The following is a 25,014-nucleotide window of genomic DNA, read 5'->3' on the forward strand; positions in this document are numbered from 1 at the left end:
AAGAATGAGGAAGAGAGAACAAGGCAGGGATGGGGAGGGACAATAGACTATAACAAAGTAGAATGAGGCATATATGTGCATATATATTTCATATACGTGTATATGAAAATGCCACAATAAAGCCATTAGTTTATATATTAACCTAAAATATTTTTTAAGTGTTTATGCTGGTAAAAGTAACAACAGAGCAAGAAAACAGCCATCACAACAATATGGCTTTATAGGCATGCATGTATATAAAACTCCACCCCAACCAAAACTACACATTTTTTATGAGACTGCTAGCATTTAAAAGATAGACCACAAGCCAGGCAGTGGTAGCGCATGCCTTTAATCCCAGCACTCGGGAGGCAGAGGCAGGCGGATCCAAGTTTGAGGCCAGCCTGGTCTACAGAGCGAGATCCAGGACAGGCTCCAAAGCTACACAGAGAAACTCTGTCTTGAAAAAAGTAAAATAAAATAAAAAGACAGACCACAGGGCTGAGAGCCCAGTGGCAGCCCTCTTGCCTACATGTATGAGGTCCTACACTCAATTCTCAATAACAAATACAACTCAAGCCACAAAGGAAACCTGGGAGTCAAAAGGGTTAAACTATTTTTTTTTCTGACAATAAAAAATTTTAAATAAAATTAAAAGATGGGAATTATAGCACTTGGGAACTAAAGTTTTGCATAAATTTCCCTTGGGTGGAAGAAATCATAAGAGACCAAATGAAATGGAATGTGCATAATTTCATCCCAGCATACAAGAGACGGAGGCAGGAGGATTGTAGTGGGTACAAGGCCAGCATGGTCTACAGTCTCAAAAAGACAAAATAAAAAAAAGAAATCATGAAAGAAATTAGATTATTTGGGACATAGAATGAATGGTAATGGATCATCTGGGGGACAGATGGTATGTCATCAGAAGATACACAACTTCAAATCCGCTAGAAGAAAACCACTAACAAACGTGTAAACGTTTACCTCAGTGTTAGGAAAATGCACAGCAATCTCTCCTGCCTGCTGAGAAACAAGACAGAAACTAGGAAATCATAAAACCAACCACAAAAAGTAAGATTAACAAAACCAAGGATGGATGAAGTGGGTAAGTTCCAAGAAAATTTAAAATGCTGAAATTTAGAATAAGAAATATGAAATTCAGGCAGAACAATATGCAGGAAAGACAGTGGGTCTAGGATTTGAGTTTATGAGCAAAGTGATGTGTTAGTATCTGAATGTTTCAAGGATGCTGGCAGGAAACAAGATTCCCGGGTCAGGAATAAAGGCCCATATTACTCATGGCACAGTGGGCACCGTAAGCAGCATGTCTGCATTGGTCTCTTTGACTCTCAGGCCCTTGAGGCATGTAGAGAGGTCCAGATAAATATCAATCATGCAGAGGTTCACATCACAGCTACACTGAGCTTTGCAAACCCATCACTTTCCTAGCAGGTGCCAGTAAGCCTGCTCTTTGTAGACAATGCCTCACCCCTCAAGGCTTACCACAAACACAAGTGTTGAGACGTTCCTGGGTAAGCATCAGGGAGGGCCTTCACCCCTGCTTCATCGGACACACTGTCTTATATCGCCACTAAAGGCTGGGAGCAAACCTGTCCAATATTAATGGCTTATCGCAATAGGATTCCCAGAATCAGGCAGGACTGACCTCTGTCATACCTCCCAAGATCCTAGAAACAACTAGCTGTCGTGGGGAGAGGTTGTGAATACCATCATTCACACAACCAGGATGGAGCCTAACGTCTCTCCCCTTTGGGTTGTGATGTCAAACCGTTCTACATCATCATTACATTGTCTAGGTAAGAAACATGGGCAGTGTCAATCACTGGCCAAATTTAGCCTTGTCAACCATACATGATACATCTCAAGTGTGACGGTTCATCTTGTCAACTTGATGAGCTTTAGAATCACCATGGAAACAAACCTCTGGGCATGTCTAGGAGGGAGTTTCTATATAGAGTTAAATGAGGTAGGACCATCCACTCTAAATGTTGGTAACGCCGTTACATGGGCTGGGGTCCTGGGGTGAATAATAGAGTCAGCTGAACCCCAGCATTTATCACTCGCTGTCTGCTTCCTGACTGTGGATGTCACATGACCAGCTGCCTTGGACTCCTGCCACTGTGCCTTCTCTGTCCAACTGTGAGCCGGAGTCAGGCATTTTATCGCAGAAACAAGAACAGTAACTAATACATTGGGCAGCTCGGCAGCAAGGAGAAGTGGATGAATCTGTGTCCGATTAGAAAAGCGTGATGCTAGTCTGTGTTTGGGGGTGTGCAAGGCAGAGGCCATGGCTGGGAGCCTCCCACTCATAGCATTTAGAGGGGAGCAACATGGTTAAGAGCAGTCATGGCCATATGAGTCTGTTCTCGGGGCCTGAAGAGCAGCAGGTTGGTGGTGGCAGCAGGTTGGATGCCAAGCCACTGCGGTTTCCTGATTCAGGCCCATCATGTGATGAGCTAGGAAACTGCAGTGTTGGATCTGGGAATAAAAGGAGCATTCACCGCTACAGAGTTGGGCCCCTCAAAGGATGCTGATTTGGGATCACACCGGATGCTCAAGTATGGCCCATTCTGTCTCAGTACCTAAAAGTTCTGACAGGAAATAAAGCCTCCCTTTTGGTGTCTGTTTCTTTAGGTACATCATAAAGCTGCACACATTGTTCTCAAGACACCTGTCCTGGCCAGCACCTCTGCACATCCTGGGTTACTAGCCACTCTGCTTCCGGGGCAGTGAGAACACTCCTGGGCAGGGCACTGAGGCTAATGCCTCTGACTTGCCAGCCCACAGGACACTGTCTAAACTCAGAGGACGGAGGCCCTTCTGCCAGATCTTGGCTCACTCACCGGTGACAAATGGCGTGAAGTTTGTCCCTCTGACCTATCTCTTGCTTTAGGCTCTGACTGGGGTAATCCTTCGTGGGACTTACGAAATAGAAAAAGATGTGTAGATGGAGAATTTCCGCCAACACTTATGATGTTATTTTTTATTGTAATAGACATAAAGCTTAGGACTTAAAGTAAAACCTGCAGCAACTACTCTACTAATTCCTAACCACACTCTCAATGAGTGTCCTTATACCCACAGAGAAGGGTAGTCCCCGCCCCACATCAAGGAAATTTTTCTTTACAACAGAGGGAGACGATAATAGAAAACCCCAGCCAATGAAAATGCAGTTGTGGAGACCAGTCCCAGTGGATCCAGCCACAAATGCCACACCTCAGGTTCAGGAAACGTTTTGGGAGAGGGGACAGAAAGATGGTAAAACTCAAAGGAGCCGGGAGTTTGCTGTGAGGTTGTGACTCTTAGACATGTCAGAAGCTACGCCCATGAAGTCTCACCAACACGACGGCCTACACATGAGCCACATGAGGATGCAACAATAGCCATTTTTTAGTGTACAGTTCAATGGCATCAAGCATGTTCATAATGTTAAACAACTACCATCACTTCCCATTTCCTGAACTGTTTCATTCTTTTAAAAAAAAAAAAAACTTTCTTTTTATTTATTCTTTGTATCTTTCACATCAGGCATCTCGATCCCATTCACTTCCTGTCCCTGCATATCCATCCTCTGACCTTGCAGCTCCCCTCAGATGAAATTTAAAAGAGAAACAAAATCTCATCATGGCATCTACGGTGCGACACAGTGAGTCACACACTAAACCCTCTCGTCCATATCATCTGTACTTGTGAGTGTTCATTGCAGAGAGTCGTTGGTCTGGGTCGAGGCCTCCGGTCTCTGCTACACTGTCGATGCTGGGCCCTCACTGGGACTCCTCTTGGATGTCCTGTTGTTGCCCTGTGTTGTGGAGATCCTGCAGCTTTGGGTCTGCGGGACCAGTCCCTTCACATGCTCCAGCAGATCACCGATGGGGTGGATGTTGGGGTGGGTGGTTAGCCTGCCCATTCTTGTCTTGGCCACCAGGGTGGGCTCTCCTGCATTACCATGGGGAGTTCACGCCTTGCAGCCGTGAGCAGGGAAGAGGACCAGCTCTCCTGCCCTCATGTTCTCAGGGTCAGATCTCCCATACCTACACCTTCAGGGCCAGCTCTACTGTGGTGTCCAGGCATTGCACAGGGACCACTCTCCCGAGAGCCGCAGCAGACTAGGGGCAGGGCCAGCTCTCCTGTTCTTGTGACCTCAGGACCTACTTTCCCACCTGCCTGGGGTGTTGATGGGGGTGGGCATCTCTCTCCCACCCCTGTCACCACATGACAGGTGAGTAATGGGGACAGCTCTTCCATGCTCACATTATCGGGCCCGGCTCACCCACACCTCTGCCAGTGGGGTTGGCAATTGTGCTGCCCAGGCGAGGTGCAGGGCCTGCTCTCCCAAGTGTTGCAGCTGGTGGCGGGCAGGGGCAGCTCTCCTGCCCTTCTGACCTCAGGGCCAGCTCTCCCACCTGACTCAGGCACTGATGGATGGGGGTGAAGGGTAGGGGTAGCGCCTCTCTCCTGCCCATGCCACTACATGGCAGATGAGCAATAGGGACAGCTCTCCCATGCTGACAGCTTCGGGCGTGGCTCACAACTGTTTCATTCTTAAGGTACACATGGTTTTGTTTTTAAAGGCTTTATTCAAAATTTTTTTAAAAGAGTTAGTTCACTAGTGGAACTGGTCCAATGTTTCCTTTCACCTGTGAGAAACTTTGTCTTGCTTTTACTTCGGAGTTTTTCTCAATAGTTTAATAGATTCAGCTCTTACTTTTTTGCTTAACATGTATTTTGAGCTAATTCTTGTATAATTCTTTTGCGCATAGATATTCAGCTGTCCTTATATGTCGTCTTTTGTTAGTATGACCTATGAACCAGTATGCTTGAGAAGTCAGAAGAGAGACATTCTGTCAAACATGCCACCTTCCAAGCTGGAAGTCTCCATTAGTCTGCAGCCATACCACCCTGAACACGTTGGATCTGGTCTGAAAGTTTCTGTTAGTCCGGCATAAATGTCACAGTTCCTTGCTGACTAGTCCAAGGACCAAGGTGTTATTGATGATAGTCAAAAGCCAAGGCAAACAGCTCAAAAGCGAGCCAAGGTTTCCTATTAGCTTCTGATTTGAAGTTTGATACATAAAGTCTGTCGCTAGAACATTCTAATAGGGCATCAACTCTGGGATATTTAATAGCGTATAAGCTGCCATGTTTGTCTTATAAAATGAAGTCAGTAGACCTACACTTATGCAAAGTTGAATTTTTACAGAGTGGTTCTTGTGCAGTTGGCCTAAGCATCAAGAAAAAGACCCCAATTTCATGTTCTGCCCAGATTTTATTTTGAGTTTCTAGTACTACCAAACCAAAGTAAAAGGAACCTGCTCAATTCTTTCTAAAACTTGTCATTTTTCTTTTTTTTTTAAAAAAAGTCTTTTTAAAAATTATTATTATTTGATGTACATTGGTGTTTTGCCTGCATGTATGTCTGTGTGAGGGTGTCAGATCCTCTGGAAACGCAGCCAGAGGTCTTAGCCTCTCCAGCGCCTTGTCAGTGTTTTTATTTGGGGTAAAGCAGACACGGTTTAGGATTTGTATAATCCTGACCAATGAAACAACATTTGTGCTCTCAAAAATCCACACCCCAAAATCTTATACTGTCAGTTAAAATATTTATCCAGGGCCGGGAGGTTGTGGCACACACCTTTAATCCCAGCACTCAGGAGGCAGAGGCAGGCGGATCCCAGAGTTCAAGGCCAGCCTGGTCTACAGAGTGAGTTCCAGGACACCCAGGGCTACAGAGAGAAGCCCTTTCTCGAAACGCCAAAACTACCAAAAGAAAAACCAAAAATCATCCAGAAAAAAACTCAGTTTAATAAGCCACCACAAACTAGTACCTGCAATATCAATTTCTTCTAAGTCACACACGCTGTTTTGGAATCTACTTTTAAAAAGGAACTACTTGTTTTAAATAAGATAAGTAATGAAAATTTTTTGGTCTGAGTTTATCAGATGTTACTGGACTGGACATTGTTAATATATATAATGGAGTTTTTTGTCTGGATCTGTCAAATGTTAATGGACTAGACATTGTTAATGTAATCTTGACTGTATATTGCATATACTTATTGAAGATAGTTTTACTTGTATTAGTTATAAGCTTTTTTAATTTTAGACAAAAAGAGAGGAAATGTTGTGGTATTGTGTTCCCCAAAATATTGTGTACTCTAAGAAATTTATCTGAACCTCTGATTCACGGAGAATATGTTAGGGTTGGCTTTCTACATCTTTTGACACAGGAGATTTTTGCTTTGTATAGTATTTAATAAGACTAAATTAATTTTAGTGTCTTTGTATTCATAGCAACAAAAGGCTGGTAGAACTGATTTCCAAGGCTTCCGTTGAAACAGCGATGGCAAAAAGTATGAAGTTAAGTCTTTACCTCTTCCGATTAGCCTACATCAGGAAAAGATAATGATTCTCCCTAAGATATCAAAGTCAATATTTAATTTTATTGTGAGTGGGGACAATAATGACCAATGTCACTGTGGTCAGATGCAGAGATTCAGCAATGCAATCTAGCTTTTCTATCTCTGGAGAGGCATCTTTCCACTCGTGCGACTCAAGGAGTACCTGACCCATTCGGATACTTTGCACCCTGCCGGGTGAAACCCCTCCACGGTCTAGGTCACTTGAGTTAGTGATCACCGGTTCATGCAAGTACCCGGGACCTGACTGGACCACCCGAGGGGGTAGCACCTGATGGTCTTGGCTTCCTGCCCCTTGCAAGGTGCGCCTCGACCCTTGCCTTCAGCCCTGGGTCTGGCCATTCCTGCACGCCATGCCCGGTGCCCTGGGCTAACTCTTGGTTTCGGGTCAGCCGAGGCGCGGAACCGTCCCGGGCGCGCCATCCGAGCTCGGCGGGCTGCGCGGCGGTCCCCGGGCGGGGCGGGCGCGGGTCCGAGCGGCCGAGGCGAGGCGCGGGCGGAGCATGTGACCACGGCGCGCGGGGCTGGGCGCGCAGTGCCGCGCGGTGGCAGCGGCGGGGAGAGCAATGGAGGCCGCGGGCGCCTGAGAGCTGGCCGCGCTGCTGCTGGGGCTGCTGCAGCCGAGGCTCGGCGGGCTGGGACGTCCCCGGGACGCGCGTCGCCCGTCATCCCTCCTTCCGCCGTGGCGCCCGGTGAAACCGCAGGTGAGCGCCCCTCGGTCGCGGGACCAGACAATGGGCAGCTGGTGGCTTCTCCCTCCGGCCGGGCCCGCGCGAGACTCCGACCTTGCCCGGGGCGTGGGCTCGGGCGGGCCGGCGGGAGGTCTTGGGGCGGCGACCCCACGCGCGCGGCGCGGTCCCCTGTCCTCCGGACCTGTGCGGAGCGTGCGCGCCCGTGGGTCCCCGCGAGGAATCTGCAGACGGGCTGCACCCCGGGAACTTGCCGAGAGCGTGGGACCCGCTCAGCCCCGCGCCCCTTCCCGCGCCTTGTCCGGTTCCCGGGTTCCCCCGCCCCGCGCAGAGCCGGACCTCGGCAACCCGGAGCTGGGACGCGGACCGGGCTCAGCCGGGTCCCCAGGCTGCATCGCTTTGTTTAACCTCTGCCGAACCGATGCGCACAAACTCTTGTTGCCCCAGTTCTGATGAGCCACCAGTTTGATGGCAGAGGCGAACAAAGGTTTCCCTCCCAGGGCTGGAGTCGGGGACCGCACGCCGGCAGTCAGGGCGTGAAACAGGCTCGCCTTATCTTCTCCCATCGCGATGGTTTTCCCGCAGCTATAACCGCCCTTTCTTGCAGAGCTCTGTGGTGGCAAGATTGGACCTCTAACCCGGTGGATGCGGTGGGTGGGGTATGGCTTTTTAAAAGAACCGGAGTATCAGCCAAGAGCAGACATTTGAATTTTTATGTTCAATGTTTTCACACGCGAGACATCGCAATGCTTTTCTGAATTGTGGATTTCAAGGGAGAAGGTATATTTTAAGACACCGATTCAGGGGAGGGGGAGGGGGGAGGAAACCTAGTAACAGTGACCATGTGTTGTGAAATTTTAATATGGTTTTACGAATAATGGCTGGGAAACTGATCTGGCATTGGGTGTAGGGGTGTGTGTGTGTGTGTGTGTGTGTGTGTGTGTGTGTGTGTGTGTGTGTGTGTGTGTGGTGGGGAGGCGGCCGTGGTGGAAGGGGAGTGGTTAGGATACAAAGGATAAAGGCAATTTTAGTGAAAGGTTTTAGTAGATATCCCGTGGCAAATGAGCAATTCATTAAGTTGCCAGTTAATTCAATGTCCCCCCATAAAAATCACCTACAGTAGTTGTTGAATTATATAATAAAATGGCTAACGGTCATTTGGCGTTGTTTGTGACTCGGGCATCTGACTACAATGATCAATGTTGAGAAATTTTGAAAGAGTCAACAAAGAGAGGGCACCTTCACGGCCACCGCCTTTATTACTTGGGAGAAGCCTGGCTCGGTTTTCTTTTCTCCTTTTTTCTATCTTTTCTTTTCTTTCTTTTTTTTTCAAGAGCAGATTGCCTATAAGAAGAAAGAAATTCAAGGGCAGTTTTAAAAAGAAACATTTGGAAATGTATCTTGTATAGATTATGAACGTGGTTGCATTATGGATTATGTTAACTCCTCACAAATGTGTGGGGCGGGAGAGAATTCTGCAATTAAACCATATATATATTTACCATTGGTTAGTTAAATTTGACTCCAGAGTTTCTGTTTAGAGTCACCTGTAACAACTGAGAAACTTTCAAGACTTTGAAGTATAAGCAGAGCACTGAATTTGGAGCCAGGAAGATAATGATGCTGACGTGATAGACTTAGGTGATTGCTATGAAAAATGAAATCATATAGTTCTTCATAAACCACAAAGCATTGCAATGGTGTAAGTTATTACTGCTAGGTGAAAAAAGCTGAATTTTTATGATTTTTATACAATTTTGTAACAATTACTTTTTGTCCATTTTTATGTATGTTTGTACACGTGTGTACTACTCCTGTGTGTGTGTGTGTGTGTGTGTGTGTGCGCGTGTGTGTGCCCATTTATGTGTGCAGCCTGTGGAGGCTTGTGGTTTGATATTCTCCATTATTCTCCACCTTGATTTTGAGACAGAGTCTCTCCTTGAATTGAACCTGAAACTCATCAATTTGGCTGGACTAGCAGGCCAACCCCCCCCCCCCCTCCGGCAACATCTCAACACATCTGTCTTTTACATGTGTACTGAGGATCCCAACTCAGGTTCTCATGCTGGCCCTGCAGGCACTTTACCAGCTACAACATCTGCCCAGTCCCAACTGTCCGTGTTTGCAGTCTGTATTTCTTTTTTTCTGTTTGAGACAGTCTCATTTTAGCTCTGGCTGGCTTTGAACTTATTATGTAGCCGAGAGTGGCCTTGAACTCCTGATCCTCCTGCTTCCACCTCTGGAATGCTGGGATTGTGGGGGTGTGCCTCCATGCTGAACCGCAGTCCGTAGATGACACAGAGAGGCATTCAATAGTTAGTGGTGGAAAGAATAAACCAGTGCAAATGAATATAATATGCACGCAGGTGCAGCTGGCTGACTTTAATGAACATTTGCCGAAGACCTACTGTGTACAAAGAACTGAAAAGCGTTTCCACGTGTAGCTCATGAAAGCCTGGCGCCCGCCTTTTACTATCATAGTGGATGTATATATTCATGAGGGATGGCGCCTTTCAGGTGGACTCAGTATGCTTCCTATAGCTGGACAGCACAGCAGGACATTTCACTTGTTACATATGCTTATTTCACAGTCTCCTTAGGCAGGGGCAGGGCGGATGTTATCATTCCGATTTGTAGGTAAGGAAATCCAGACACAATGGGATTAAATGACTTGCCAACTCTTGCCACTAAGGTACCTGTGCCAGGGGCAGAAGCTGGATCGCATGCCTGCTACTTCGGCCCCCGAATCACAGCCTCCTCTGGGATGTGCAGCACCCCCAGACAACGGCACTCTAGTTAAAGCGTTGTGAAAAGTCTACGTCCTGGATAAATTTTATACAAGGAAAAAAGTAAAGATGCCAACGTTTTGAATTGGGGCCTGAATTTGAAACTGGCTGTCCTGGTAAAAAGCCCTTTGTTGTGGCAAGTAGTTGAAAATTTTGGTTTCCTCCTCTGTGAGATTCCTTCTTCCTGGAGGGATTTTGTGAGGATCAAATGAAATGATATGCACACACTCTTTGCACAATATTAGATACACAAGCTAAACACTCAAGGACAGCTTATTTTTATTCTCATTATTGGAAGGTAAAAGGGTGGCTTTCAATTAAGAGGTGTATTATATGTTGTTCCCTGAAATACAAACACTGAGTGTGTGTTGTGTTTATGCAGGTTTGTGTTATATATATATATATATATATATATATATATATATATATACACATGTATATGCGTGTGTGTGTGTATATACACACACACACACACACACACACATATACATGTATATATATATATATGTATGTATATGTATAAAACATTTTGAGGATTGCGTGTAGGACCCTGCAGATGCTAAGCAAGCATCCTGTCTGAGTCATGTCCCCAGTCTATGGTCTTTTGAGATAGAGTTCCTGTGTAGTCTTGTCTCAGCCTTTCACCTGCTGGAATTATTGGCACACACCACCATGTCCAGCACCAATGGTACATTTTTAAACTCTTGAAGTAGTGTTTAGACTTCCTACATGTGTTTTCCATATAATTTTTAAGATGCTACTTGAGATCCAGTAAATGGTTCTGGTACTTATGAAAGCACTCATGGAAAAGATGATCGGGTGAAGTGCACGTGGAAAAAACTGGGGTCGCCTCTACCCTTTTCCTTCAAATCTTTCCTTGAGTGGAAATTTGGATATTAATTTTACAAATAAAAATACATTCTTAGAGGGTCACCTGGTAAAGTGCTTGTCCAGTTTGTCTTGGGGTGCCCAGTCTCCCCCAATTACCACACATATGTGTTTCTTAAACATTTCTTTTTTTGTAATTGGCATTTTTGAGTATTTCTCATGGTCAAGGGCCCATGCTAAGCAGTCCGTGTGTGTGTGTGTGTGTGTGTGTGTGTGTGTGTGTTATCTAATTCAGTCCTCAAGGCAGGCGGCCTTGTGTTCCCATTTGATAACTGAAATCAAGACGCAATGAGCTTTTTATGAACTTGCCCGTGGTCCCAAAGTTTGTGAGGAATGATGTGGGAGTTCAGACTGAGTCCTGCTGGACCCCAAGGCTTGTCCCTACTCTTGACCTCCCCTACTCTTTTGGGGTCCCTTTCCTGTAACTGCTGCAGATATTTCATACCTTAAGTAGAACCATAAATTTGGGTGGCAACATTTAAAATATACCTAATATAGCACATGTTTTATAGCTTCCTTTGAAAGGACTCATTTGGAGTCCATTTTTAACTTAGTTTATAAGTACGAGAGCTTGCACAGGAGACCAGTAATTCATTTTGACTTGGCTAGTCTTGAATGTAAATATTTTTGGAGTAGCTTCTCAGTTTTTTTTGTGATAGAGTCAATTAATTGGTCATTTTTATTGAGCGCTCAAAGGTTTAATATATCTTCAGAAGAGACTCAAAATAGCTGTGTAACTATAAAAAGACCTCATTACAAATGAATGTCGGCTGTTGTTAAGGCACAAATGAAGACTTAAGAGCCACAGAGGGTACTTTATAGTGTATTGATTGGTCTCAAAATCACAAGGCAGTGAAAGTATTTAATTTCAGACAGTCCATGTAAGAAACTGCCATCGACTATTATATATGCATAGTATATTGAGTATATATATATATACACACACATATATATATATTTCAATTTTAAACCAACATTTCTTGTGTTTTAGAATTAATTTTGATGTATTTTGTTTCTAGGACTCTTCTATTCTTACTTAACACTATTCTTAGGGAGCTGGGAAGGTGACTCAGTACTGTGTTTGCTGTGCGGGCATAGGGATCTGAGTGATGCCCTGTCACCCACATAAAAGGCCAGGCATGGTAACAGGCATCTGTGGTAGGCATTCCATCCAGGGTTTGGAGAATCCCAAGGGCTGTTGACCAGCCAGTCTATCCCAGATGATGCACTCCAGATCCAGTGAAGGATGCTATCTCACAAAAAAAAAAAAAAAAAAGGTGATTGACAAAAGAGGCCCTTTATTAAAATGTTACCTTTTTTGAGAAAAATTCTCTTTAGCCCAGGTTAGCCTCCAAAGCTCTATGTAACTGAGACTGGCCCTGAAACCTTGTTCATCCTGCTTCTACCTCTCAGATGCTGGCATTAAAAGCATGTGCCACCCCACCCTTCTCTTAACCAGTTTGTTAAATTAAATTGATCAAAACGTAATTTTTATTTTTTTAAGACGGGGGTTTCTCTGTGTAGTTTTGGTGCCTGTCCTGGATCTTGCTCTGTAGACCAGGCTGGCCTCAAACTCACAGAGATCTGCCAGGCTCTGCCTCCGGAAAGCTGGGATTAAAGGTGTGCGGCGCTGCTGCTGCTGCTGCTGCTGCTGCTGCTGCTGCTGCTGCTGCTGCTGCCGCCGCCGCCACCACCGCCTGGCCAAAACTTATAATTTTTAAAGGCTTATATGCATGTGTGAGCATGCTCAACTAACTCTCTCTCTCTCTCTCTCTCTCTCTCTCTCTCTCTCTCTCTCTCTCTCTCTCTCTGTGTGTGTGTGTGTGTGTGTGCTTTGTGCATGTGTGTGCAGATGCCCACAGAGGCCAGAAGAAGGGTTCTATCCTCAGGGGTTGGAATTATAAATGGTTGTGAGCTACTCTGTGTGGGTGTTGGGAACTGAACTTGGATCCTCTGGAAGAGCAGCAAGCATTCTTAATCACTGAGTTGTCTCTCTAGCACCCTGTTTTGATTTTTAAATTGCATATATGTTTAAATTGCATATATGTGTATCCGTGTGGGTATATGCATGTGAATGCAGGTGCCTGCAGAGGCTAAAGGCACTGGTTGCTCTGGAACTGGGGTTCCAGGTGGTTGTGAGCCATCCAGGCTGGGTGCTGGCAGCTAAACTGGGGTCCTCTGCAGGAATAGCACGAGATGCTAACTGTGGAGCCGTCTCTCCGGCCCCAAAGCTGACAATTTTAAAATCAAAATTTGTATAGATGATGGCACTTTGAAGAAGCAGCTTAATGACTTATGTGTTTTGGAAATTTGTGTATTTCTGCTTGTCAATCATCATCATCTTCTGAGATTAGTATAACGGAGTGTAGATACGGTTGTATTTGTTGTTAAACTTTCAGTTTTGTCCTGAGGTTGGCTATGAGAAAAATCACTTTGCAAGCTGGACATACTTGTAGCCCTAGTGTTCAGGAGACCAAGGCAAGAGGATCAGGAGTTCAAAGGCAGCCTGTGCTACATAGGGAGGCCTGTCTCAAACAAAACAAAACAAGCAAATGCTCCCAAGCTATAGAAAAATGATTTTGTCTCTAATGAAAGTGTGTGTTATTGTAGTAGCCCAGGCCCATTGGCATGATTCACTCACCAATGAAGGTTTCATGCCTATTGTATTAATTTATTCCTTTTATTCTCTAATGCTTGACCCGTTAATTGTGAGAATTAAGAAACTTAGTTGCTAGACATGGTGGTACATACTGTTGGTTCCAGCAGTTGAGAGGCAGAGGCAGGCAGATGTCTGTGTTGGAAGCTAGCCTGGTCTACAAAACAAGTTCATGGACAGCCATGGCTACACAGAGAAACCCTGTCTCAAACAAACAAACAAACAAAAGAAACTTAGCTGTTGGGTGGTCACAGCTGCTGTAATTTGTATGTTTAGGGAGACAATAAATTTGGCTCTCGTTACATTTCACCCTTTTTATTCTTGGTGTGAAATTTCTTAGAGACAGACACTAAATCATTTTGGGTATTTTCTTGTACTGATGACTTTGAAGCATGTAAGTGTGGGTATTCGCAGTTTAGATGTATGATTTCCACACACACCAGAAGTACAAGGTTGCAGACCCCCTAATCCATAAGTGGAACTTGATTTTAAAGAACATAAGTATAAAAATAGAAGGCGCCAAATAGACCATTACCGTATGTGTAAGCTTTTATATTCTAGAAAGTTCCGAAGTGCGTGCTCGTTAAAGCACCAGGGATGCGAAGTGTGTTTCCAAATGAGTGCTTGAATCCTCAGCAGCTCTTTCGTATGTCTGTAGGGGCTGTCAGATGCGTCCATGCTCACGAAGGGGAAATTTCAGTTCACTTGCTTCTCAGATCGGTGCTGTGTTCAATGGGACGTGGCTGAGGAAAGAACATAGAAACTGCATCTCTCAAACACTTGAGGACGTTAGACGTCGGTGGCTCCTTAGACACGGGGTCAGGGGGCAGAGAGCGGGAGTGAGAAGCGGGTAGCAGCTGTGAGGAGGAGTTCATCCAAGAGAGCAGAAAAGAGGACCAGCTTGTTCAAAAGGTTCCGATTGGGTCAGGGAGGAACAAGCAGCTGCATGTGCCCACCAGGGAGGGTTTGGCCATCACCAAGAGAGATCCAGGGACAGGCTGGGGGGTGAAGCTGGACTGCCTGGTAATTATTTAAGTCTAGGAAAAGCTGGAGTCAGTACATTATCAGTGAAAGTTCCTACATGTCATTGTTAGCCTGCGTTTTCCTCATTTGGGGGGAAAAGAAAGAAACACCATAATCCTGAGATCGCTGTTAGAAGACAAAACCTTGCTACACCAAACCCCATCGTCACAGCCCTTTAAGGTTTCCAGTGAGGATCCTTCAGGATGCTGTGACAGGACCAGCAGGGCTGCTTAGACCCAGGTGTGACCCAGGCTTCCCTGAACCACTGTTTCAGGATCTCCTCCATTTTTTTTTTTTTTTTGAAGAAATAAATTCTCAAGATTTTTATTTAAGATTTAAACTGATACATAAAACATACAAATTGTATGTAATAGTGGGGTACCATGTGCAAATACCACCCAAATACATAACACATCCCGTGATACATGACTCAAGGGAAGCGTCCTTTCTCCACTCTGAGGAATTCTTACATAATACATCTCCAGTGACTTTCTTCTCTTTGGGTGTCCCAGGGACAGACACGGTGGGGGTTTCCCGGCTTTCTTTACGACACACCTGCCAGTCTGTGTTTGTGATGGGTTAGCTGTCTCTTAGAGTTAATGAGGTCGGGGTCATAGGTTCAGTTCCTGGGAAGGCCAGCTCGCTCTGCTTTGTTCTGCAATTGGCTTATTGTACTCCTATCCCAGACCCGCCATCTGGCGGAGGCGGCTCTCTGATCACAAAGGGACTAATAAACAATACAGTGTATGTGGTGCGTGTGTGTTGGGGGGGGCGCGCACGCTCTCTGTGGATGCTGAGTAATTAGAGCAATCATTGCAAATCATGTGTAGGTTTTTATTTCACATTATCATTTTAATATGTGAAGGATAACATGGTCATCAGATGTTTTTCTTGGTCATTCCTATTGAACTCTCATTTTACTATTTGTTGTTGTTGCTGTTGCTACTTTTTAAGACGTCATAGTGATTCAGCAGTCACTTATACATTGTTTCCAGGGTTCTTAACATACCTGGAGGTTTGTAGGATGGTAGTGGCGAGAGAGTGGGGGGTCTGGGTTAAAGTAGTAGATCCGAATAATTTACTGGTTTACACAGCTACTGAGTTAAAAAGAACAGTGTTCCAATGGACAGAAAACCCTGGTTTTTTTGCTTAGACTTTGAAGAGAACTACTTTATAGCATTTCTAAGTGTACCCTGGTCTGTCAATCTGTTGTCTTCTTTATTAGGCTATCTTGCAGTGATGAGAGAAATAGCCGAGGCTAATTAGACTGGTGCTGTGGCATATGGCCTCACAGGTCCCAAGAGATGTGCTGACAGCTTCTAAAACATGTGCTTATTTACTGGGATGAGAAAGGCTGTAAAAAAAGATGCCATTAATAATTTTAAAATCTTCATTACACATTGAAATAGTAACACTTTAGCTGTGATAGATTAAATAAAATATTAATTAGTCTTGATTTTGGCTATCTCTACGGTTTTTAGTTTGCCCACTGGAAAATTTTTAATGGTATATATACATAGCCTTGTGTTGTATTTCAGCTAGGCATCACTGGTCAGACCAACCCCTCTGATTAGAGGCTGAGTAATTGAGCTGAGCTCTCCTTTGCCCCGGACACTCCTGACTGTAGGATGGACACTCAGGAAAGTGGGGACTCTGGACACCCGCCAGTGGGCTGTTTAATGCATGCAGTTGTCCTGTGCCATTGCATATGGATGTGATGCTCGTTCCACCATACTGACTTTTCTGCACGCACTCACCCAAGGATGGGGTGGCTTCGCTGTGCTCATAATGTTGTTTAGGCCGCTTTACCTTCTGAAGTGGGTCAGAGGTCCCGTAGCTTTACTTGATTCTGAGAAAAGCATATTAAAATATTAGACATTAGGGGCTGAGGAGATGGCTCGATTGCTTAAGTGCACAGCATGTTCTTCAACATCACGGAAAAATGCCAGGCACAGTGATTTATGCCTTTAGTCCCAGGACTGGGGAGGCGGAGCCTAGGACTCCCTGGCCAGCCAATGGAGCCAAACTGGAAAAAAAGTTCAGTGAGAGACCCTGCCTCAAACAATAAGGTGGTGACAAGTGATGAAGAAGGCACGTGGTGATGACTTCTGGCCTTCTTACACACACACACAAACACATGTACACAATAACAAAAATAAAAGAGAGGGTGCTCATTCAAGTGGGCGCTTCGACATGTATTTCTTCTAAGTCGTCGTCGTCGTCGTCGTCGTCGTCGTGGGTGAACTGTGGACAGAGTTACCGTGCCTTGGCTTTAGGTGGCTCTAATGTGGCAATGATTAATATCTTAAAGATGTCTGTGTTAGGAGGCGTCAAGTCTAGTATTTCTTTCTGGCACGTGCTCAGTTCCTAGTGACTATCAGTTTGTTATCAACTTCCCAGGGACAACTGTGGAACATCGGTTTTGTTAGGGAGCTCTGATGCTTCACTTAAACTCACAATCCAGACCTGCTAATATTCACAAACGGAACCTTTTAAAGGGGCACTGGGGAGAAGACAAATGATTACACAGACGGTGGTGTGTGGGCATGTTTCTACCTGATTATTTTCTGTGCTTTTTGTTGGTTCCAAATAGCTCTGGTTGATTCTAGGTACAGAGGAACAGAACAGGGTGGCACTTTCCACCTGGTTACCCTGGGATAAGGAAACCGAGTACCTGTGTCCTGTGTTAGGAAGTTCACTGAAAAGTACCATTTCCATCCTCTAGCCCAAATCCATCTAACTGTAAATGTACTGGGCACCCTGGCATAGCATGGATGGAATGACAATTTGGGGATAGATTACATGGATGTGACATGGTAGTGTTAGGGTCTGAGCATCACCCCCACAAAAGGCCACCACTCACACATGCAAAAGCAAGATCGTTTATTTCTCCAGAGAAGAATTCCTGCATGCAGGGGTCAGCCACACAACAAAATGGTGATGCCCCCCTCACCCCCCAGAAGCTCGCAGGCTCCTTTTAAACCCAGCTAGGGGAATTCCAGGGACAGTTAGGTCATCTCCAGCAAACACAATTGGCTACGCAAGCAACGGTTACATAACTTTAACCTTGATTGGCTATGGCATCTTTGGACATGTCAGGGCACACTCAGAGAGGTATCAAAAAAGGGCAGGGGTGGTTTGCAGGATCGTCCCTTTTCTGATTGCCCGGCTCCAGCCTGCCCAGTCTGAGCAGGCTGTGGGCCTGGGGAGCTGGTGGGGACGAGGGAGGAGGCTGCAGTTCCTGGCCTCACCATGAATGGCCAAGTGGCAAAATGGAAGTGCAGAGGGGAGCATGTTGGGCCTCCAGCTTCACACCCACACTCACCTAGGGTACCCTGCCTCACCACGGTTTGGCACCGGCTCTATGATGTTTCCTAGCTGCCTTTAGTGCCACTGCGGGGCACCCTCCCAGTAGACTTCAACTTACAATGTTTGTCATAATTTTTTTAATTGATTTATTTTTATTTTATGTGCATTGGTATTTTGCCTGCATGTATGTCTGTGTAAGCGTGCCGGGTCCCCTGGAACTCGAGTTACACACAGTTGTGAGCTGCCATATGGGTGCTAGGGATTGAACCCTGGTCCTCGGGAAGAGCAGTCACTGCTCTTAACCACTGAGCCATCTCTCCAGCCCCTTGTCATAGTTTCTAACTTGAAAAAGACCCACAATTTTATGTTGTCGATGAACAGTGCATCCTGGTAGATGTTTGATGATGTGTAGCTATCATGTGATATCATGTGTAGCTAGGATTAATGACACTCTCTTTCTAGCAGGAGGAGATCTTCCCCTTTGGGTCGTTTTGATGGGCAACCGGGATGGCGGGATCTGATTTGGCAACAGGAGTCATGTTGGACATGGAATGGCAGGGTCACCCCCGTGAACCCCCCTCCTCCCCCTGCTGCTCCAGGTGTTTGTTCTGAGCACCGTGGAGTTGATAGTTAATAGGAAAAGAACTCACACACTTGGCCCCTGAAGACAGACAGGGTGGGGCGTACGAGGTCACAGTGGTTTGAGACCTTGGGGTAGGAGGGTAGATGAGGAAAGAGCAGGAGGAAGCTCATAGAGGAAGAGATGTTTGGGCAGGTGTAGCACGAATCTTAAAAGTTCTTATTAATAAAATCAAACCTGGAGCCAGGTATTGGGGTGAATGCTGGAAGATCAGAGAAGCAGAACAAGCCACAGCCACCTCGCCTCGCCAGTTCCTCAGCTGATCCTGTTTCCTCAGACCGGAAGCCTCTCAGTCCTCATTCAGAATGAATCTCAGCTGAACGGCTGCTCAAAAGCCTAAAAGCTTAATCAGGCTCTAGTTCCTTGTCCTCACGCCTTATATACCTTTCTGTTTCCTGCCATCACTTCCTGGCATTAAAGGTTCTTGTTACCACACCTGGCTGTTTCCGGTATGGCTTTGAACTCTCAGAGATCCAGACGGATCTCTGCCTCTGGAATGCTAGGATTAAAGGCGTGAGTGCCACCATTTTCTGGCCTCTATATCTAGTGGCTGTTCTGTTCTCCGACCCCAGATAAGTTTATTTATTATCTAACCAAGCTGGGAAACACAGCTTATACGGGACACGGTGAGAATGCACTCTAAACCAGGAAGCCATCGCTTACCAGACACCAAGCCTACAACCCCCCCCCCCCATCTTATCCTTCCAGCCTCCAGAGCCATCATAACTGTAGTTATTATAAGTCACTCAGTCTGTGAACTTTTGCGACAGCACCATGATCAGACTCAGCAACAGCTACCGTTGGGGTGCCAAGGCACGGAGTGCAAGGAGCACACCCGTTTCTAGGGATGGGTGGGAGAAGAGAGGCCCAGTCCTGGGGCCCAGCGTTGACTTCATTGACCTCATGACCTTGGACATGCCACTTTACGCCCGTGGGCCTCAAAGATCTCATGTGGAAGTGAAAGGGTGAGGCAAGAGTTATCCACTTGGCTGATCCACAGACACAGTTTTTAACTGAGGCTCTCTGTGCCCAGCACTGTTGTGCACATTTGGACGCAGGACCCGCACTGTGGAGGTGATATTCTGTTAGAAGAGAGGGGTGATAAACAGTAATAGGCAATGCGTTTATCCTGTGTCTGTCATAAACTGTCAGGTCATGAACGGCACCTGTTGTAAAGGAATAAGGTTGGGTGAGGGCCCTAGAGTGCTCTGCCCTTCCTAGACAGAACAGCCCAGAGAGGACTGAATGGAATAGAAGAAGCCACGGGGATATTTGGAATCTCCTTCAAACCGAACAGCCTAAGTCTAACTAGGTGAAAAGCCACGGGAGTCCAACCTCTTCAACACTGATTACAATCCATTCCTAAGGAAATGTTCTTACCGTTTTGATTAGATCCACCGATGTGGTCCCTGGTGGGCAGTCTCTGAGTGGTCCTTGTTTTAAATAGCCTCACTACATACAGATGGCCGTCTCCAGTGCCATGGCAGGGGGAAAATGCATTTGGGTTGGTCAGTGTGATCCCTGGATGTCGTTCACCTCAAGCCTTGCAAAAGGGGAAGACGCTAAGTAGTTTTTACTTACTTAGCGTCTCGCTTCAGATTTTAGGTAGTTGTTCGATATATCAGAGAGCCTGCCTAAGTTATTTTAATACAAATTAAAATGAAGTGGGAGCCCTGGGACAATCGTGTTTTAATTACAACTGGAACACATCTTTGGAGACTGCTCTAACGGTTATAATCATTACACTGTCATTATGGATTTTTTAAAAAGAATCATTAATAAGCAGGGTCTAGCCTGAGGTCTTAATTTAGCTACAGCTGATTCTTCTCAAATCAAGTGAGAAGACGGAAGCACAAACATTTGTCTTTAGTGCTATTGTCCTTGGGATGTCAAAGAGTTGAACTGAAGTACAAGGATATGCTTTTGGGGGGCTTGTTCTGGTGCTGGGACCATAGCTCAGTGGTAGAGTGCACGCTTAGCATGCATGAGGTCCTGGGTTCAAGCCTCGGTGCCCAAATCTCCAAACAAAACACAACAACAAAAGCAATGACTAGGTGTTTTGTTGTTGGTTTTTGGTTTGGTTTGATTTTTTGAGACAGGGTTTCTCTGTGTAGCCCTGGCTGTCCTGGAACTTGCACTATAGACCAGGCTAGCCTCGACCTCAGAGATCCACGTGCCTCTGCCTCCTGAATGCTGGGATTAAAGGTGTGCACCACTGCTGCTGGACACAATGGCTACTTTTTGGTGGGAGATAATAGGTTGGGTGAACTACATTTTCCCGTGACAGATGGTCCAGTTTAAAGTAAATTTCCCATCCACCGGCACTGTTGGGAAGACTGTGCAGAGACAGTCCAAGATGTGACCCCCGACCTTTGGCTGGCATGGAAGCCGGACTCTGCTGCTTTCTTTCCTTGGCTAGAACTTCACAGCCAGTGAAGCCAGCCCCGTGGGAATTATTTCACTCCCCTGATCCTTTGCCTTGCACGTTCAGGGCTGGCGAACGTCCTTCTGCTGCTTCTGCTGAAGATAGGAACCTTCTGGGCCTCTGGCTCGGCCTGCTGTCATTTCTAGTCCTCACTCTCCATTACCTCGTTCTGCCAGGCCCCGTTAGACTGTGATTTATATTTTTAAAGTCAAGTTCTCGTCATCACTTTTGCATGCATCTGTCTCCCTCAGAATGTCTAGTTAGTTCGTATGAAACTAGACAATCCAGGGGAAAGGGAAGGAAGAGGGAGGGCGTGAGAAAGGCAGTTCTGCTTGGACATCTCACTAACAGGTTGTGCTGGGAGATGGTTTGCTTATCCCGTTTGGACGTCCAGTATTCTGGTCTCTTTTCTTCAAATATTCAAAAATAATTCACACTGTGGTGAAATGTTTTAACAGAACGCCATTCAAGCGACTTCAAACAGGTGCCGTATTGGCACCTGGCACATTCAGAATATTAAAAATCGTAAACGCCTGTCACCATATTCCAGGTCTAGACATTGTGGGGGCAGGTGGCACGTTTGTGAAGAGGACACTTTCGGGAGTCGGCTCTCTCCTTCCACTTAGTTGGAGGCAGGGTTTCTCTTCTTTTTACTGCAATTCTGTGGTACCCTAGGGTAGCTGGACCATCCCTAGATCTTTGCCTATTTTGGCTCGCTCGTCCTCCCTCCTTCCCTCCCTCCCCCTCCCTCTCTCCCCATTTCTCTCTTTCTTCCTTTTTCTTTCTGTTTTCTTCCTTCCTTCCTTCCTTCCTTCTTCCTCCCTCCCCCCCTCTCCTCTCTCCTCCTTCTCTCTCTCTCTCTCTCTCTCTCTCTCTCTCTCTCTCTCTCTCTCTCTCTCTCTCTCTCTCCAGGATCTATCTTTGTAGCTCTGGCTGTCCTAGAACTCACTCTGTAGACCAGGCTGGCCTTGAACTCAGAGAGATCTGCCTCTGCCTCCCAAGTGGTGGGATTAAAGGTATGCACCACCACCACCAATGCCCGGCTATTCTGGATATTTCATATCAATGGGATTGTATACTATTTGCCTTTGAGGGCTTCATTTATTAATTTCACATCTTTTGGGGGTTCGTTCATGTTGTAGTAAGTATCAGGTTTTCCTTCTTATCAGTGCATATGATACTATTGAATGTATATAACCGATGAAAACTCCATTTATCTCTTCAAAAATATGCATTCATCCGATGGTGACTGTTTGGCCACTGTGAATGGTGGTGCCATGGAGCTGGCGTACAGCGGCTGCATCCTGCTCACTACTCTTGGGATATACTTGAGAGTGCGGTGCTGGGCCACATGGCAGTTGTGTATTTGACTCTGAGAGCTTTCCAAGCTAACTCTCATGGTAGCTGCATCCTTCTCTATCCCTGCTAGCAATGCCCGAGGATCCTGCTTCCTCCACATCTTCTCCAGGACCTGTTATTTCCTATCTTTTGACACCTTTTGCCATTCTAATGCATGTAAGCTGTAATCTCATTTTGCTTTTGATTTGTACATCCATAAGTCTAACAACCCCGAGTGTCCCTTTATGTGGTTATGTGCAGTTAGTGTATCCTGATTGGAGAAATGTCTGTTAAATCCTTGGCTCATTTTTTTGAATTAGGTTTTCCTTCCTCTTTCTCTCTCTCTCTCCCTCCCTCCCTCCCTCCCTTCCTCCTTCCCTCCCTCTTTCTCTCCCTCCCTTCCTACTTTCCTTCCTTCCTTCCTACTCTTTCCTTCCTTCCTTCCTTCTTTCCCTCCCCCTCCCTCCCTCCCTCCCTCCTTGTTTCATCTTCTTTTCTTCTTCTTTCTGCTTCTGCTATGTTTTTCTGCTGTTGAGTTATAAAATGTCTTTGTGTATTAGATGCCAATCATTGGGTAGATGATTTACAAATACCGTCTCCCATCCTAGCTTTCTGTTCATTCTCTGGACAGTGTTCACATGTTTTCTTTACTAGACTCTTTGTTTATGAAGCCGAAGGGAGATTACTGTAAAGAACTATCAGCACTCACTCACCTTTTCCGAGGGACCGGAATGTTGCTGGTGTTTGATGAGGGTGCCAGAGATGATTCAAACTCTGAGTCCCCTTCTGGATTTAGGCTTCCTGTGAGTTTACAGATGTTCCTCCTGGGAAGTCGGTGGGGCAAAGCCATGGGTGAGTCCTTTGAGATTTGGAGCTTCCTGCGTTCATGGCATCGGACACTGAGTGACATTGGATGTACTTCCCTCTGTGTCGCTTTCCAGAACTTTCCACAACTTTCTTATTCTTGCTTTCTTAGTCTGCTGACTTTCCTCACTACACACAGATCCTCTGCTGTCCCGGCCACTCAGCTGCTGCTCTAATGTCCATTTGCCCTGGACAGAGTTCTCCTGTTCCCTTAAGCCATGCTGGCGAGAGAAAAGCTGTCCACCAGCGCAGTGGGCAGCCATCTCTGGTTCACTTGGACTGTTTCCTCTGGAGTCAGGATTAAGTGTCACAGTTCCATCTTCCCAGCGGTTTTCAGTCAAAAGCTTCTGCTTAGAACTGTCACGGCCAAGTCTCCCTAGATGTCTGCCATTGGGACTGAAATCACTGATTACAACCTGAAGCTGTTATTCTGCATTTTCACTGTTTAAATGAGAAAAAAAAATCTTTACTGTCGTTCGAAAACTTGCATCTAGGACCACAGGGAGAAAGCACCCAGGTATGTTTTGCTCACTCTCTCCATCTGGAAAAGAATATTTGATGTAATCTGTGAAACTTCCAATTAAGCCAGATCTCCCTGTGGATCTGTAGGAGCTTGTTTTCAAGGGTGACCGCAGGTGAAATGACATGTGTGTATGTGTGTGTGTGTGTGTACTTTTTTTTATTGAGTCTTTGGCTTTACTTTTAATTTTTTATGAGAGTGAGGGTCATTGACAATTTTAGGGATGACATTGCCTCCTGACATGACCTTGCGGGGACACGAAGATGGAAGACAGGCTCTCGAGTCTTTAAGTGATCAGAGGGATGCAAAGAAATAGCTGTTCTTTTGGCACATGGTAACTCTGCTGACTGTAGAATTAGCGTTGGTCGTTCGGTGAGAACCAAAGCCCACATATAGGTGTCAGCCACAGCTCTGCACACACGGCATGGGATTGCGACCATCTCAGCTCTAAAAACGTGTGACCTGGATATAGCACAGAGAGAGTCCAGCAGTACCGTTTTTTTGTTTGCTTTCTTTAATACTTTATTTATTTATTTAACATGCATGGGGGTTTTGCCTATCTGTATATCTGCACCACGTGTGTGCCTGAATCCCATGGAGGCCAGAGAAGGGCATAAGATCCCCTGGATTTCTTGGAACTGGAGTTACAGACAGTTGTGAGCTGCCATGTGGGTGCTGGGAACCAAACCTAGGTCCTCTGGAAGAGCAGACAGTGCTCTTAGTTACTGAGCCATCTCTTCAGGCTGAGTTTTTGATTTCTTGTCAATGAACAAGAGTTGTTCTTAGATGTAGTTAACCTTTCATCTGAGTGAAATGAAACCATGAACCACTTTACTGTAATAATTTTCTGGTTACTAGAATTTTGAAATGTGTGTAAGAGTGAGTACTCATGTGTGTATGTGTGCGCATATGAGTGCTGGGGGTCGAATGGAGAGCCTTGAGCATGCCAGGGAAGCACTGAACCCCTGAGCTCCATTTCTGGAGCCTGCCTGGCTTCGTTTTTATGCAGCCTGATTGACAGGTAGTTTGGCAAACAACAGTATTTGTATTTGGTTGATTAGAGAGCACAGGGCCTTTGAAAGGCAATAGAGGGACACGCATTTTCTGTGTAGGCATCTCAGCTTCGCTGCACCAAACACCGTCTCACTGTGAAAGAAGCGTTTCTTTCTGCACTCACAGTGTTTTCTGATTCTCTGCCAAGGCGTTAGTGTTGGTCCCGGAGCTAAGAACAGTTCAGTGTAAACTTCATAGCTCTCTCCATCATTGCAATAAGAAAGAAACAAGGACTTTAAGGTTTTCGCTAAACTGAACCTTCCCAACCCTGGTCTTAGTAGCTCTTATTTCGTGGAATGCTTATAAATATTATGTGCATTGCTTAAAGAGAAGAAACACAACTAAGATTCAGGGTTGAAGTATGAGCTCACAGGATTCATGATCTCTGTTCTAGTTTGTTTCCT

General features: G+C 45.7%; 1 protein-coding gene across 1 annotated transcript in view; it reads left to right on the plus strand.

Annotated features, from left to right (window-relative positions):
* Positions 1-7,622: 7,622 nt before the first annotated feature.
* The window catches only part of Cracd (capping protein inhibiting regulator of actin dynamics), a 226,483-nt gene continuing 209,091 nt past the window's right edge, over positions 7,623-25,014 (plus strand). Inside the window, exon 1 of the mRNA XM_028855995.2 lies at positions 7,623-7,888. Within this exon, the coding sequence (XP_028711828.1) occupies positions 7,823-7,888 (66 nt within the window). The 5' untranslated portion in view covers positions 7,623-7,822. The remainder of the gene's footprint in view (positions 7,889-25,014) is intronic.

Source organism: Peromyscus leucopus, chromosome 10 (assembly GCF_004664715.2).
Source record: "Peromyscus leucopus breed LL Stock chromosome 10, UCI_PerLeu_2.1, whole genome shotgun sequence".
Lineage (NCBI taxonomy): Eukaryota > Metazoa > Chordata > Mammalia > Rodentia > Cricetidae > Peromyscus > Peromyscus leucopus.